The 14,275-nt window shown below is 63.2% G+C and overlaps 2 protein-coding genes across 2 annotated transcripts in view; one reads left to right on the top strand and one right to left on the bottom strand.

The window, feature by feature from the left end:
* Positions 1 to 14,275, bottom strand: part of BCL2L1 (BCL2 like 1) — a 198,433-nt gene that overhangs the window by 87,408 nt on the left and 96,750 nt on the right. The gene's annotated exons all lie outside the window — the stretch shown is intronic.
* Positions 3,650 to 11,873, top strand: XKR7 (XK related 7). Its single transcript, XM_055814305.1, has 3 exons — positions 3,650 to 4,077; positions 10,305 to 10,504; positions 10,596 to 11,873. The coding sequence occupies exons 1-3, from the start codon at positions 3,650 to 3,652 to the stop codon at positions 11,546 to 11,548; spliced, it is 1,581 nt and encodes a 526-aa protein (XP_055670280.1). The 3' UTR covers positions 11,549 to 11,873.

The following is a 14,275-nucleotide window of genomic DNA, read 5'->3' as shown; positions in this document are numbered from 1 at the left end:
CCTTCACAGGACGCATCTTAGCAAGAAGCTCCCCAAAGGATGCATGGTGACACCCCCTCCAAGTGCTGTGGCACCTCTGGGCTGCTGGAGATGGGAGTGGCTGCACGGGGACCACAGGGGACAGCAACGGAGGGAGTCAGGCGGTGGCTGGCTGGTGGTCACCACACTTCTGTGGGCAAATAATCCCTTAAGGGAGATTACCCAGATCAGAAGATTACTGGCCCTAATCCCATAAGGTCATTTGTTACAGCTAACTGGGGAGACCTCCTCCGTCTGCGGCAGCATGTGCTAAAATAAGGCGGCTTCCAGGGGAGCAGTGGAAGTGAGTACTAATGCACAGCATCCTGGCTGTGCTGGGGGTGATTCACACTCAGGTTGGATTTTTTCCTGACATCAACCAAAAGAGGCAGCGGGATTGGGGCTGGATGCCAGTGCTGGAAAATGCTCCTTTTACAGTGAGGGTGGCTGGCTGGAGTTCTACAGACTGGATCGGGGGCCAGCTGCCTCCCATCCATGGTCCCAGGGCTGGCTTCCAGAGTCCCAGTGGGACTGGGGCACAGGGGTCAGCTGCAGAGCGGGATGCAGGACATGGGATGCAGGATGTGGGTCTGCTTTTCTCCTGCAGCCTCACACCACAGCATCCACCACAGAGTGACTGGCTTCAGTTTTCTGCTGGGCACAAAGGCAGCATTTGATCCTTATTGCTCTGATGGAATCAGAAAAGAAAAGTGCCTGTGTCTCACGGTGTGTGCTGGGACCCCAGCTAGAGCTGGCGCCACACTTACCTCCCAGAGGGACACATTTTTCAGAGCAGTGACAAAAGGCTCTGTGGGCAGTGAAAGCCCTAGCTGCCCTTCCTTCCACATGTGCATGGACACAGCTTCTGGAGACTGGGGTTTGCCTGCAGAGCTCGGAGCTGGAGGTAGTGCTTGGGAAGCATGGCCTGGCTGGGTAGTGATTGTCCCCTTCAATGGGCTGGAAACCTTCTCCCACCACCTACCGCAGCAGCCCACGCACTGCCCAGGGAGGCGAGGAGGAGGGAGGGCTTTCAAAGTCTGTGTGGGAGGGATGGGGATGGTAAGGGGATGGTAACGGGATAGGGATGGGGATGGGGTGGGGATGGGGATGGAGATGTGGACAGGCATAGGGATGAGATGGGGATGGGTTGCCCATGTCCTGGCAGCAGCAGAGGGAAGCACGGTGACCACCTGAGGTTGCCAATGACAGTGCGATGAAGGTAGGGTTTTGCCAGGGATGCTGGGCTGCGTGGAGGGGCAGGGGCCACTCTCTCAGGGAAGGGGGGCCCAGCTCAGCACAGGCCTGGGGGAAGCTGCAGCTGAGTCTGCTGCAGCAGGAGGAATCACAAAGCCACCAGCACCTGAAAAACATTTGCAGGGCAGTGAGCAGCGGCTGGTGCTGCACTCTGTGGGCCTCTCCCCAGCCAAGCTCTGAGCCCAGCTGCAAATCATGGATTTCTCCTCCTGGAGCCAGCGCCAGCGGCAGGCCTTTTCCTTGGAAGCTGGACACAGCCCGGGACCAGCGGTCTGTTTGGACCAGTTGCACGTTTATGTGTCCCCTGGGAACTGGGCAGTCGGAGGGAGCAGCTGCCTGCCCAGTGCTGAGGGCTGCTTTGCTTTCTGTGTACTTTGTTATGGAAAGAGCAGGGTTTGGTTTCAACATGTTCCTTTTTCTTCCTTGCAGCACTTTTATGTATGCAGCTAGAAACCCTCCCTGCCTGCTGACAGCTGCACAGGAAGGCTTCGGGGATGTTTATAGGTTTTTTTCTCTCTCATTTTTTCATGTGGCTGCCAGGGCCTGTTGTTAAGATAAATCAGACTTCAAACCACAATCCCCGTGTTTTCAGACTGTGGATCTTTAACTGCTGTTTCAGAGGGGGCATTTCAGGATCAGCGAAGGAAGGTAGGTCTGTCTCGTCCTGGTTTCCAGGTCCCCTCTCCCTGGTGCTGTGCCCACCATCGTGGCAGCACCGGCTCTGCTCCACGGCCCAGCCAGGACAGAGATTCCCCAGGGACCGAGCCCAGAGAGGGCTGGGGCTGGCCAGCCATCAGCAGGGGCTCTGGCCAGCAGAGCCCGTCTTCTGAAGGGACCCTGGCTCTGACCGGTGGTGGATGAAAGGTTTTCTTCAGGCTCTGGGATGCTGGGAGCATCCCCTCCCCCAGGCAGGCATTTGTCGAGGGGATCTGTCAGGAGTATCTCAAGGTTAGGTATTTAAGTCGCATTACCCATGCTAATACATGCAGCACCGAGAGCCTCGCTGAGGGACTGGCTCTGCTCCCTTGTGCTGACTAACGCCTTCTCCTGTCCCACTTGCTCCCCTCGGCTTTGTGCACCGGGAACCCAGACATACACTGGGTGCGTGCTGATCCCCCTTGCTGCTCTGCAAGGCAGAGTTTGGAAGTTGGCTGCGTTTCCTGGGATAAAACACGCTCCCCCTCGCTGCGTGCTGCAGCATGCTCGCCGTGGGCCAGGCTCCAGCCTCTCGTGGCTCCTCCGCAGGCAGGCATGCGGGGCTGAGCCCTGGGGGCTGAAATGCAGAGAGCCAGACCCTGTCCTCTGGTCTGGGGGCTGAGGCTGCCTTCACGAGGCAGCTGCCTGCATGTGATCACCCTCCCTGGAGGCATGCTGCAAAGGCGTAAAAAGCCCTTTCTCTCCCAGCAGCGCCGGGCACGCCGGCACAGTGCTGCTCCTCACATGAGCACGTGTCCTGTGAGGGCACCAGCCCCTGGCGCTGCCAGCTGGGCCAGGGCAGCCTGGCTCTGCCAGCCGTGCTGCACCCGAACTCTGGTGGGCAACACATAGAGGGGAGATGTGGCGGGGCAGAGCCAAGGAGTGGCCAAGCACAGCCGCACCCAAACCCTGGTGCCCACGGTCCCTGCAAAGCAGACCCCGGCGCTGGCGCAGCTGTGTGACCCTGCAGAGGCTTCCCCGGGGCTGGGACTCTCCCCCAGAGCAGGGCTCAGGTCCAGCCCAGCAGGTCCCGGCTGGGGCTCCCTCAGGCCACCTGTCGCAGGAGCCTGGTGGCCTGTGGCCCTGGCCCGGCCCTGGGGGAGCGGGAGCACCCGCAGCATCTGCAGCCCCCGGCCCACGGGGGGGCTCATGTTGCCCGGGCCCGCTGCAGGGCTGGAGCCTTGCGTCGGGGCTGGCCGGGGCCGAGGAGTGACGCTCGGGGCCGGGGGAGCCCAGGACCGCCCTGCGGCTGCCCGGGGAGCCCCGGTTAGCCGGGTGGGGGGTGGTCGGGCGGCACGGCTGCTGCCCCGGGGGGTCCGCCGGGCCCGGGGCGGGGCGCGAAGGGGCACCCACCGGCATCGGGCAAGGGGCGGCGGGGAGCCCGGGGGCCGGGGCCGAGCGGGGGGAGCCGCTTGCCCCTGCCGGCAGGGGAGCGGGGATGCGCCCAGCGGCACCGCGCTCCCCCGGGACCCCGCGGCGGCAGCGGGGCGGGGCGGCTGCCCCCTCCGGCGGGGGCGGGCGGGGGCCGGGGGGACGAGCGGCGGGGCCGGCGGCGGGTGGCGGCCGGCGGGCGCGGGGCGAGGCCGGCAGGGGCGGGCGCTGCCGGGGCGGGCTCGGCGGCGCCGTCCTCCCTCCGGAAGTCTCTCCCGCTCCCTCCTTTCTCCTCCTCTCCCCCGACAACATGGCCGCGAAGTCGGACGGCGGCGGCGGCCCGGCCGTGCGGCTGGAGAGCCCGGAGGGCGGCGGCGGGAGGCAGGCGGGCGGCGCGGCCCCCCCGGCGCGGCGCTACCGGCTGCGGGACGGCTGCTGGGTGCTCTGCGCCCTCCTGGTGTGCTTCGCGGACGGCGCCTCGGACCTGTGGCTGGCGGCCCACTACTACGTGCGGGGGCAGCGGTGGTGGTTCGGGCTGACGCTGCTGTTCGTGCTGCTGCCCTCGCTGGTGGTGCAGCTGCTCAGCTTCAGGTGGTTCGTGTACGACTTCGCCGCCAGCACCAAGGACAGCGCCGGCAGCACCAAGGACAGCGCCCGCGGCCCCCGCGGCTGCTGCCGCCTCTGCGTCTGGCTGCTGCAGGGCCTCATCCACCTGCTGCAGCTGGGGCAGGTCTGGAGGTACGGGGGGACGGGGGGCTGGGGTACCATAGGGCCGGAATGGGGCTGCTGCAGGGTCTCATCCACCTGCTGCAGCTGGCGCAGGTCTGGAGGTACGGGGGGACGGGGGGGTGGGGTACCATAGGGCCGGAATGGGGCTGCTGCAGGGTCTCATCCACCTGCTGCAGCTGGCGCAGGTCTGGAGGTACGGGGGGACGGGGGGGGTGGGGTACCATAGGGCCGGAATGGGGCTGCTGCAGGGTCTCATCCACCTGCTGCAGCTGGCACAGGTCTGGAGGTACAGGGAGGATGGGGGGGTTGTGGGTGGACAGTAGAGACCAGGATGGGGTTGTTGCGGGGCCTCATCCACGTGCTGAAGCTGGGATGGGTCTGGAGGTACAGGGCTATGGGACGACAGGGGGTGTGAGGGTACCAGGGAGCCAGGATGGAGCTGTTGTGTGGCCTTATCCACATTCTGAAACTGAGGTGGGTGTGAAGGTATGGGTGGCTACAAGGGACACAGAGACAGGATGGGGAAGACAAGGAGCCAGGATGGGACTGAGTGAGGCTGCTGTGGGGCCTCATCTATTTGCTGCAGCTGAGGCAGGTCTTGAGGTACACAGGGACAGGGGCATGGGGGTGCCAGGGTTACCAGGGGGCCAGGATAGAACTACTGTGGGGCCTCATCCCCCTGTGGCAGCCAGGGCAGGTCCAGAGGCACAGGGGTCATGGAACCAGGCTGAGGCTGGAGGGAGTGGCAAGGTGCAGCAAGGGACATGGGTGGGGATAACAGAATGCAGCATGGAGGACACAGGTGGGGACAGCAGGGCATGGGGGGGACATGGGTGGGGATGGCGAGGTGCAGCAGGGGCCCAGGCAGCTGGGGAGGGCATGGGGGTCAATCCCTTTGCAGCCACAGCAGGATGAATGGCAGAGGAGAGGCCCAGCAGAGCCTGACTGTGGGTGCAGGTGGGCACGGGCAGGAGCTGTGGGTACAGGTGGGAGCTGGTATGAGGAGCTGGCAGCCCAGCTGAGTGGCACAGACTGGCCAGACGGTGCTGGGCCTGCTGGGGAGCCTGCCTGGCCATAGCAGCCGAGTCCCAGGGAGTGTGAAATGCTTCTGCCAGGCCCCAAATGCCCTGGGCTCGGATCCTCATCCCAGACATCTCTCCGTACTCCAGCCTGGAGCTCGCTGTGGTCTGTGGGATCGTGGGTGAGGAGGTGCTGTTTGTCCCCAGCCTACCCAGGCTCTGATGCCTGACCCTTCCTGGGCCCAGGGAAAGGCAGGCTATGCGGGCAGGGCAGCAGCTTGGCAGATGGGAGCAAGCTCAGGGCCCTTTGCCTGCATCTCCACAGACCCTCCAGAAGCATGAGCTGACGGTTTTTTGGCATCTTCCTCCCCTGTGCTGTGGAGCCGGCCCTGCTCCCTCCCAGCTCCGCTGAGCTCTGGGCGCTGGGGAAGAGCTGTGGCTCTGGCACCGAGCTGCTTCCCAGGGAGGTTGGTGCTGGGAGGGCAGCGGAGACAATGGCAAATTCCCGGAACAATGCAGGGAGCGGGCAGTGCTCCCGGCTCGGGTTTCTGTGCTGTTTCCCCTCCTGAGCTACTGTAGTACAGAGGCTCCTCCACTCACTGTTGTCTGCATGCATTTCTTCTGCTGCTGCTTTTCCTGGGATGCTCCTGGGATCTCTAACTGTTTCACAGGGCAGCGTGCACCGTGCTAGAGGGGCTCCTGCCCCTTCCCTCACCAACAGAACTCCTGTTCCTCCCTGATCCCACCCATCCCCATGGGAGCTCTTGGGGTATGCTGGCTGCAGGTGCGTGCAAACCCTGTCAGTGTGCTGGAGGAGCTGGTGAAGGAGAGGATGGGAGTTCTATGGCCCACCAGCTACTAAGCCTGTCTGCAGGCAGCCTTGGCCCCAGCACCCTGGGGACAATTACCTGATCCTGGCCCGAGCCAGGTCTGGGCTGCAGGCAGGGGCTTTGCTCCCGGTGGTGTCAGCCACAGTCTCCTGATCTGCTGCACCATGGAGGCTCTTAAGCTAATTAAAATGGTAACTCTCAGCACTGACCCTCCAGGACATGTTGGTCTCAAGCTGCAGCTGAGGCTCTTTCTAATCTCAGGATTTGGGATTAGCTCGGGTGACCAGTTAAATGCAGTTTGCTAAACCCATTAGTGAGGTTGGATCCGGTGCAGGTGCATGTGGCAGTTAAAGAAGTGTTGAATAAATGCTGCATGTGAAGGGAAGGCTTTTCCCTGGCCAGGGCACTGTAGCCCTTGCCAAACATCTCCCCTTTCCCCAATTTACCTGCCTCCTCCCTGCCTTGCGATCACCTCAGCAGGTCTCACCCCTAACAAATCCATCGCTGTGCAGCTCTGAGCCCCAGCTGTGGCAAAGACCCCCAAATCCTCACAAAAGTACAGCTGCTTTCCAGCTGCAAAGGCAGCTCCTAGCACTAACTCTGAGATTATCCCAAATTACAGCTGCTGTGAGAAGGTGCTGAAGTTAGTTGTCATCAGCATGTTCATGATGCACATGCAAATACTCTGCCATGGATGCTCTCTGGAGACCGTGCCAGTTGCATGACCATGTGCTCGTGTAAGCATGTGCCCGTCCCCCAGCCGGGCCCACACCACGGGTGCGCTTGTGGGCTGCTGCTTGGATGCTTTTGCAGCCTGGGAATTGTTATCCAATCTGCTCGCAAAAAAGTCACCAACTTTTTCACCAAAGAAACACCGAAGGGAAGGGATGCTGTGCACGCCACACATGCCTCCCACCTGGCAGTGTGCCAGGGGTCCCCTGCCACCTCCATGGGCTGGCAGCTGGCTGGTGTGTCTCTGTGGGTCCCTTTGCACTGGGGACAGCCCTGCCTGTGCCCGTTGTGTCCCTGTGTCTGCTTTAGCCCGGGGTCACACCTGGTTTGGCTGCCTGGGGTGGTCACCGGGGCAGACCTGTGGTGCCTTCTCTATGTGCAGGTCCTCCCCAAAAACCCCTCATCAGCCCATGTCCCCCCATCCTCTGTTGGCTTGGGAACTTGGTGCCACCCCTTGGTCCTGATGCCAGTCTGGTGGCAGCCCTGTCGGGCACAGACACCCTTGGCAGCTCCCTGGGTGGGCTTATGAAGGGTGGCAAAGCTGGGACCCACAGGTTTCCCCCCTGCCAACACCTCTGCCTGCTCGGGGGCAGGACCCCTCTTGGCCCTGGGAGTACCTGACTTTGGGGTGTCAGCTTGTCCTGCTGCAGCACCCAGCACAGGGGTCAGGCCTGGTGTGCAGGACAAGGGGCTTTTTAGGGCTGGACTGAGCCTTTCCCTGAGCACAAGCAGCCTCGTCTGCCCCCGTCCACCCCAGGGGACCCAGAGCATGTCGGGGTATGGGAACAGTGGGACACAGGGACTTTCATCAGCGCGGTACCAGCCCAGCTGGGTGCATGTGCAGCTTTCCCTGGTGACTTGACTTGGTGGGATGTGTAAGGGATTAAAATGGCTGCAACAGGGAAGCAATTTTCTCCTTGTTTAAATAAAGGATTAAGGGATGATATCCCAAATTACCTTCTAGGAAAATCGCACTCTGTATCGCTCACTCTTAGACCAGGGGGTCCCTCGTCCTTTTCCATCAGAGAATGATGATTAGCAGGTTTGGTTAAGACCAGAGCTGAGCTTTTCTCCTCACACTTCTTTTTTTCCAACACTTGAAAACTGGGGTCAGTAGTAGGGGGCAAATGGTGACGCTGGTGGCAAACCCAGCTGTGGCGGCACTCTGGCAAAACTGGTGCCTGCCCGAGCCCACCACCTTCCCGCTGCAGGGATTTCATTGGATTACTCATTGTAATACAAAGGAGGGAGCAATTAGCCCTGAGAGCTCTCGTGGTAGGTTTCTGCCTCATCATCGTTTTTTTTTTAAATTAAATGATTTTTTTTCAAGTGATTGATTCTCTATTTCCCATGCAGCTGCCGCGGCACTGGGTTGGTAAGCGCCCGCCGTGCGCTGTCAGCGTGGGGAGGTTTCTCTGGGCTGAAACACCACAGGATGATCAAATGCATAACAAATAAGAATCAACATTTCATTCTGGCAAGTTGATGGGAGATGAAATCTTGTTTTAATGAGATCTATGGAGCTGATGGGAAGACGGGAGGATGATTGTGCCCTCGCCAAAAGCTGGGGGAGGCCACAGGTCACTTGTTGAGCGGCTGAGGAGCCAGGGACGGCACAGCTCTGGCGTCTGTGCTTGGGGGGCTGCTGTGCACCGCAGACAGCAGGATCACAGTGCTGATGAGCCCAATTAGTGAGGCTGATTACCGGGAGGGGATGAGGTTGCCAGCGCCTGTGCCTCATCTGTGTGTGTGCCCTGGGACCAGCTGTGGTGCCCTGCAGCATCCTGGGCTCTGCATTGCTTCTTCTGTTGCGTTCCCCTATGCCGTGCCCTCCATCCCCAGGCCCCCCTGGTTTGCACCCTGCCAGCGAGGGGTGGTCCATCCCCGTGCCCTTCTGTGGGTCTGGGAGCAGTGGCTGGAGGGGAGAGGGGTTGGGGGGCAGTGGCTGCGGCGGTGCCACAATGGCAGTGCTGGCTTGGCTGGCCACGAGCAGGTGGCACTGGGGTGCGAATCTGTGTTGGGAGCCAGGCGGCTGCAGCCTCTCCTCCCAAGCAGCAAGGCATGGGCAGCAGCAAAGTCTAAAATTAGCTGCGCCCCCCCCCCGAGGTGAAGGTTAAAGCGTCATTTTGATACCAGCACAAAGAAGCTGGTGGGGGCCAGGAGCGGGGCTGTGGGCTGGCCCCTGTGGCCATCAGCACCTGCTGAAACTGGGACGGAACTACTAAAATTGTGTGATTTGCTGACATCAATGTCTTGCCCAGTCACCAGCTCTTGGCAGGGCTTTTTGGGGCTCCCAGCAGTGCGGTGGGAGAGGATGGGGCACGCGGTGATGGGGCTGCCAGGGCATCAAGTGGCCTCGCTGGGGAGGACCATGGGAGCCCCATGGGACCAGCGTACCCACCCTGCCCTCCCACACACTGAGGGAGCTGGCAGGGCTGCCCGGGGTGAGAGCAGATGGCAGTGGGGTGGCACAGGGGCCTCGGTGGCCCCTGCTGATGGCCCTCACTGTGGTCTCAGGGCTGTTCAGCCCAGGGGAGGGAGCACCCAGCCGCCTCTGCAGCGGGAGCAGGGCCAGCTCCTGCCTCCTCCCGCTGACGGATGAGCTGAAAGTGCTGGGATCAGGGGTTCTCCTGCGCTCCGGGCTAGTGGATCCGTCTGGCAGCGCTTTCTGGAGCTGATGGAGAGGCTGTCGCTCTGCGTGAGGGTTTTACTCGGCTGAGAGGAAGCTTTATGGCCCATTGTCCTCCCCGTCATCGTTCTTTCTTCCTCTTCCTCCAGCTTCCCCCTTCCCTGAGGCAGCAGAGCCACCGGCCCATGGTGCAGGCAGGGCTGCCCGGGGATGCCCTGCCCATCCGGCCCCATGTCCCCTCCTGTGGTGCCCGGATCTGGCCCTGTGCCACAGGGAGGGGTCCCTGGTGACAGTGACTCAGGCAGTGCGTGCATTGGTGCCACGCACACCTCCGCTGACCCCCGGCCGACGACCAGATGGCCGGGGCTGGCATGTACCTATACCTGCAGCCCTGCCAAGAGCCAAGGCAACGCCGGCACAAGCGGCCGGGTGCTTCCCGTAGGCAGCGCGGCACGACCAGCTGGTGCCTTTGTCCTGGCCAGGGCAGGGGCAGGCAGGATGGGCTCCACGCCAGGTGGGACCAAAATATCCCCTTTGAGAAGCAGCCGGCTGTGGTGCTGGGCTGGGGCCAGAGTACCGAAATCCACCGGTGACTGGAGAACGGGGCTGTGGGCAGGATCCCTGGCTGCAGGAGCAGCCAGACTCTGCGGGGAGGGCCCAGGGGCAACACTGGGGGTGGAGGAGTGGGGTGGTGGCTGGTGGGTGCTGTGATGGCTGGATGGGCAGTGGGGTGGTGGCCAGGTGAGACATGGGGCAGCAGGGTGCTGAGCTGACTTTGCACAAGCTGCCCCTTCCCAGCATCTCGGGGCCCTGGGGAGGGACAGGGACGTGCTCAGCATCGCTGCTGCCCTGCAGCCCTCTGCACCCCCAGCATGGGGGGTTTTCCATCGTCCCAAATCAGGGGGGAAGTGCTTGCTGGAGCGGGTTGGTGGTGGTGATGGGGCATGCCTGGCATGGGCAGGAGGAGGCAAGCTCGGCTGCCTGGGCGGTGGTGGTGCATCTCACCCTCCCACCCTCCTTGCGCAGGTACCTCCGCACACTGTACCTGGGGCTGCAGAGCCGCTGGCAGGCTGAGCACCGCCGCCGCCACTTCTACTGGCGGATGATGTTTGAAAGCGCAGATATCAGCATGCTGCGGCTGCTGGAGACCTTCCTGAAGAGCGCACCCCAGCTTGTGCTGCAGCTCAGCATCATGGTGCAGCAGAACAGCATCGAGCCACTGCAGGGTAAGGGGCACGGCCCAGTATGGGGGCGGCTGGAGGGGGGACCCCAGGCTGCTGCAGGCTGTCATTGCTCCTTCCCGCTTTGTGCCCGCAGGGCTCTCGGCCTCAGCCTCACTGGTCTCCCTGGCGTGGATGATCGCCTCCTACCAGAAAGTGCTGCGGGACTCGCGGGAGGACAAGATGCCCATGTCCTACAAGGGGGCTGTGGTGCAGATCCTGTGGCACCTCTTCACCATCGCCGCCCGTGCCATCGCCTTTGCCCTCTTTGCCTCTGTGTTCCAGCTCTACTTTGGCATCTTCATCGTCACCCACTGGTGCATCATGACCTTCTGGATCATCCAGGGTGAGACGGACTTCTGCATGTCCAAGTGGGAGGAGATCATCTACAACATGGTGGTGGGCATAATCTACATCTTCTGCTGGTTCAACGTCAAGGAGGGACGGAGCCGCTATCGTATGTGCATCTACTACATGATCACACTGTCGGAGAACGCTGCCCTCACTATCCTCTGGTTCCTCTACTACGACCGCAAGACCACCTCTGACTTCGACGCCTTAATCCTCGTCTGTGTGGTCAGCTCCAGCTTTGCCCTTGGCATCTTCTTCATGTTCATCTACTACTGCCTCTTGCACCCCAACGGCCCTATGTTTAGCCCCCACGCTGGGGGCTGCATTTTCCGGCAGCGACCAGCCCCAGCACCGGGGTCCCCTGCGGACGCCGTCACCAGCCCCCCCCGCTCGCTGCCGCGGACTACAGGGGGGGAGCGGGATGGGGCACCGGGGGAGCGGGACAGCTGTGTGCCCGTTTTCCAGGTGAGACCCTGCGCCCCGCCGGCACCGGCCGCCCGTGCCCCGCGGACAGAGGGGCCTGTCATCCGCATTGACCTGCCCAGGAAGAAGTACCCAGCCTGGGATGCCCACTTCATCGACCGGCGCCTGCGGAAGACCATCCTGGCACTGGAGTACGCATCGCCCACCACCCCACGCCTGCAGTACCGCACCCCTGGTGCCCCCCAGGAGGTGCTGGAGTATGAGACCACTGTGTAGGGTGGGGGGCACAGGGCCGCAGTGGGGGCCTCCTGGTGCCATCCTGGCCACCCTACATCTTTGCAGCCGTTTGCCTTTCTGTTGGGTTTGCCGGCCCTCCTGTGCTGCCACGCTGAGCGCCCCGCGGGCGGGGGCCGGGGAGGTCTCTTGGTGCTATCCCCCCTGTGCCACCCTCCCACCGCCAAGACCCCTGTCCTACCCTACGGCAACCGCCCCAGCTCCCCCCAGGGCTTGTCCTTGCCAAAATACCTCACCGGTGCCTGAGCCCAGGGTGGTGAGTGCTGTGGCCCCGCAGTGCTTGACCATGTCAGTGGTGCAGGATGGGGATGGGGCACCCAGGGCTGGGGGCTGGCAGCTGCGAGGGGCTTGGGGCACAGTGGGGCAGAGTGGGGCACGGTGCACTCCAGGTGGGCAGCACACAGGCACATGGGTGCCTGTGCCATGGCAGGGCTGTGGGGCTGGAGCACGGCTGCACCAGGGTGTGCGTGGGGCTCATAATTCCCAGGGAGCTTGGGCAGGGGACAGCCGAGGTCGGGCCAGCCCCCGCCGTGCCTCCCACTTCCCCCACACTCTGCAGTGCTGGCACCGGGGGAGCCCCTTCCTCTCCATCCTCGGTCCCCCTGGCTCAGGGTTGAGCCATGTCCCCCAACCCCACGGGGTCCCCACTCCCCTGTGGGGTGCACACTCTGCCCAGGGGGCTGTCATGGGTGGGCATGGACCCTGCTCCCCCCCAGCTCTGAGCTGGGCCCCTGGCTCCAGCTGGGATGGCTGTACCCCATCATCCCCCCAGTCCCCACAGGAACGCTTCATCTCATCGGATTTGTTTTCACCTGAGTGGTGACATTTTGTGTGACATTTTCTACCTCCACTGTAGCTGGGGGTGGTGGTGAGGTGGGGGTGGGGAGCAGGGCCTGGATGGCACTGCTGAGGGCGGGGGGGGGGGGGGGCTGCCAGTGTTCCCAGGGCCCCCCAAGGCAGGATTCACCCCCAGCCATTCTCCCCTCCCAGGTTTGGCATCGCTTCCCATTTGGGAGCGTTTCCATTCACACCCCCCCCCCGCCACCGGCATCATCCCCCTCCAGCTCCCCAGTACAGTATAAACCTGAACTGGGATCCTGCCTCCCCCCGGCCTGCCCCTGCCTGCCCCAAGAGCGGGGCTGCTCCAGGCTCCAGGTCTGAATGTGTCCCTGGTCCTGCGCGGATCTGTCGGCGTGCCAGTGCCCGAAGGGCTGTGCTGAATGTACCCCGTGTCCCCTGGGGCCAGGCATGTCCCGGGGAGGTGCGTGTGTGAACACGTGTGTGTGTGCATGTGTGTGCAGGGGGTTCACAGGGCTGGGGAGCTGCTGCACCCCTCAGCCATGCACCACCCCAGTCCCTCACCCCCTGTGCCCATGGCCCCTGTGCCTTCCCCGAGCCCCCTGTTCCCCCCCAACAGCCCCACGGGGTCCTGGATCTGGCTGCCCTGTGCCGTGGTGCCGAGTCCTGCCTTGGGCTGGGGGGTGTGGGCAGCTGTGCCAGCCCCGCCGTGCCATCAGGCACCATGCGAGGCACGGCAGCAGGCACGGCAGAAAGCACGGCAGCAGGCACCGCGGCAGGGATGGCAGTGGGAAAGCTGGGGGGTGGGGGGGGGCTGGCTGCCACCCACTGTGCCGGGCATGGAGACCCCGAGGGATGGTGTGGGTGCCTGGCCCGGTGACAGGTGGCGGCGGCATCACGTTACTTTTGTTTCCCATTTCTTTGTAGCTGGAAGGCCGAGGTGACAGCAGGCTGGGGTGGTCAGTTGCTGGGGTCACTGGTGCTAACTGGAAGCCTTGGAAACCCTTCTGGAGGAGGGTGCAGAGCATGTCTGGGGCTGGGCAATGGGCTGGGCCTCCCCACAACCTGCATCCCTCCTTCACCACCAGTAATGGGCAGACCACGGCGGTGGGTGCTGGTGGTGCCAGGGGCAGCACCAGGCACCAGGCGGCTCTGCAGAGGGGTCTCTTTTCCTCAGGGAAGGCCAGGGGCAGTGGCTGGGGTGGGGACTCACCCCCATAGGAGTCAAGCGGCATCACCACAGCCCCAAGGCAGTGCCCAGGATGGTGGCCCCTTGCCATGTCCCACTCACGGAGCTGGGAAGCCACCGGAATGGGGATGAGTCACGTAGGGACTGGGTGACACCACAGGGCAGCTCCTCTGGACCCTTCTGCCCCAGCCCCTCTCCCCGTCCACCTGAGGAGCTGCATTTGGTGCCATCTGCACCCCCTATACCCTTCACCCCAGGGGTTTGTGTGGGGACCCCAGGGCCATGCCAGCAGGACAGAGGGACACTTTTCTATGCACTCAAGCCACGGTACCCTCAGCCCTGGGCTGCTCCGGGCAGGGGTCTCATCCCCTACCCAGGTGGTGCTGCCCTGCTTGTTGTGGAGAGCCTGGCCATGTGTGGGGCTGGGGGGCAGCCATGGGCCCTGCTCCTGGCCCGGGGGCTCGGCCACCCCCCTGTCACCCACCCAGGCTGTGCTGCAGGGGAAGCCAAACCCAGTGCCAGCGGCAGCACTGGAAGGGGCACAACCTGGGGCCAAGCTGGGCGCTATGGGATGGGGGCAGCTCCGGGGGTGCTTGAGCTCCCACTAGGGACAGGGGTCCTGGTCCCTGGGGGCGTCACCCCCCTCAGGGTGGCAGCAGGGCCACCCCAGCTTCAGGGAGCGGGGAGAGGTTTGGGCCAGGGCCCAGCCCCATTTGCCCTTG

The sequence above is a fragment of the Falco peregrinus genome, chromosome 9 (genome assembly GCF_023634155.1).
Source record: "Falco peregrinus isolate bFalPer1 chromosome 9, bFalPer1.pri, whole genome shotgun sequence".
Taxonomy (NCBI): Eukaryota; Metazoa; Chordata; class Aves; order Falconiformes; family Falconidae; genus Falco; species Falco peregrinus.
Note: the sequence above shows the minus strand (reverse complement) of the source record. Positions and strands in the feature narration are given on the sequence as shown.

What these genes read in the sequence shown, in the direction of transcription:
- XKR7 (XM_055814305.1), top strand. Translation starts at nt 3,650, where the DNA reads ATGGCCGCGAAGTCGGACGGCGGCGGCGGCCCGGCCGTGCGGCTGGAG. An exon ending in CAGCTGGGGCAGGTCTGGAG is followed by an intron (nt 4,078 to 10,304) that starts GTACGGGGGGAC and finishes CTCCTTGCGCAG; the next exon opens with GTACCTCCGCACACTGTACC. An exon ending in CAGCATCGAGCCACTGCAGG is followed by an intron (nt 10,505 to 10,595) that starts GTAAGGGGCACG and finishes TTGTGCCCGCAG; the next exon opens with GGCTCTCGGCCTCAGCCTCA.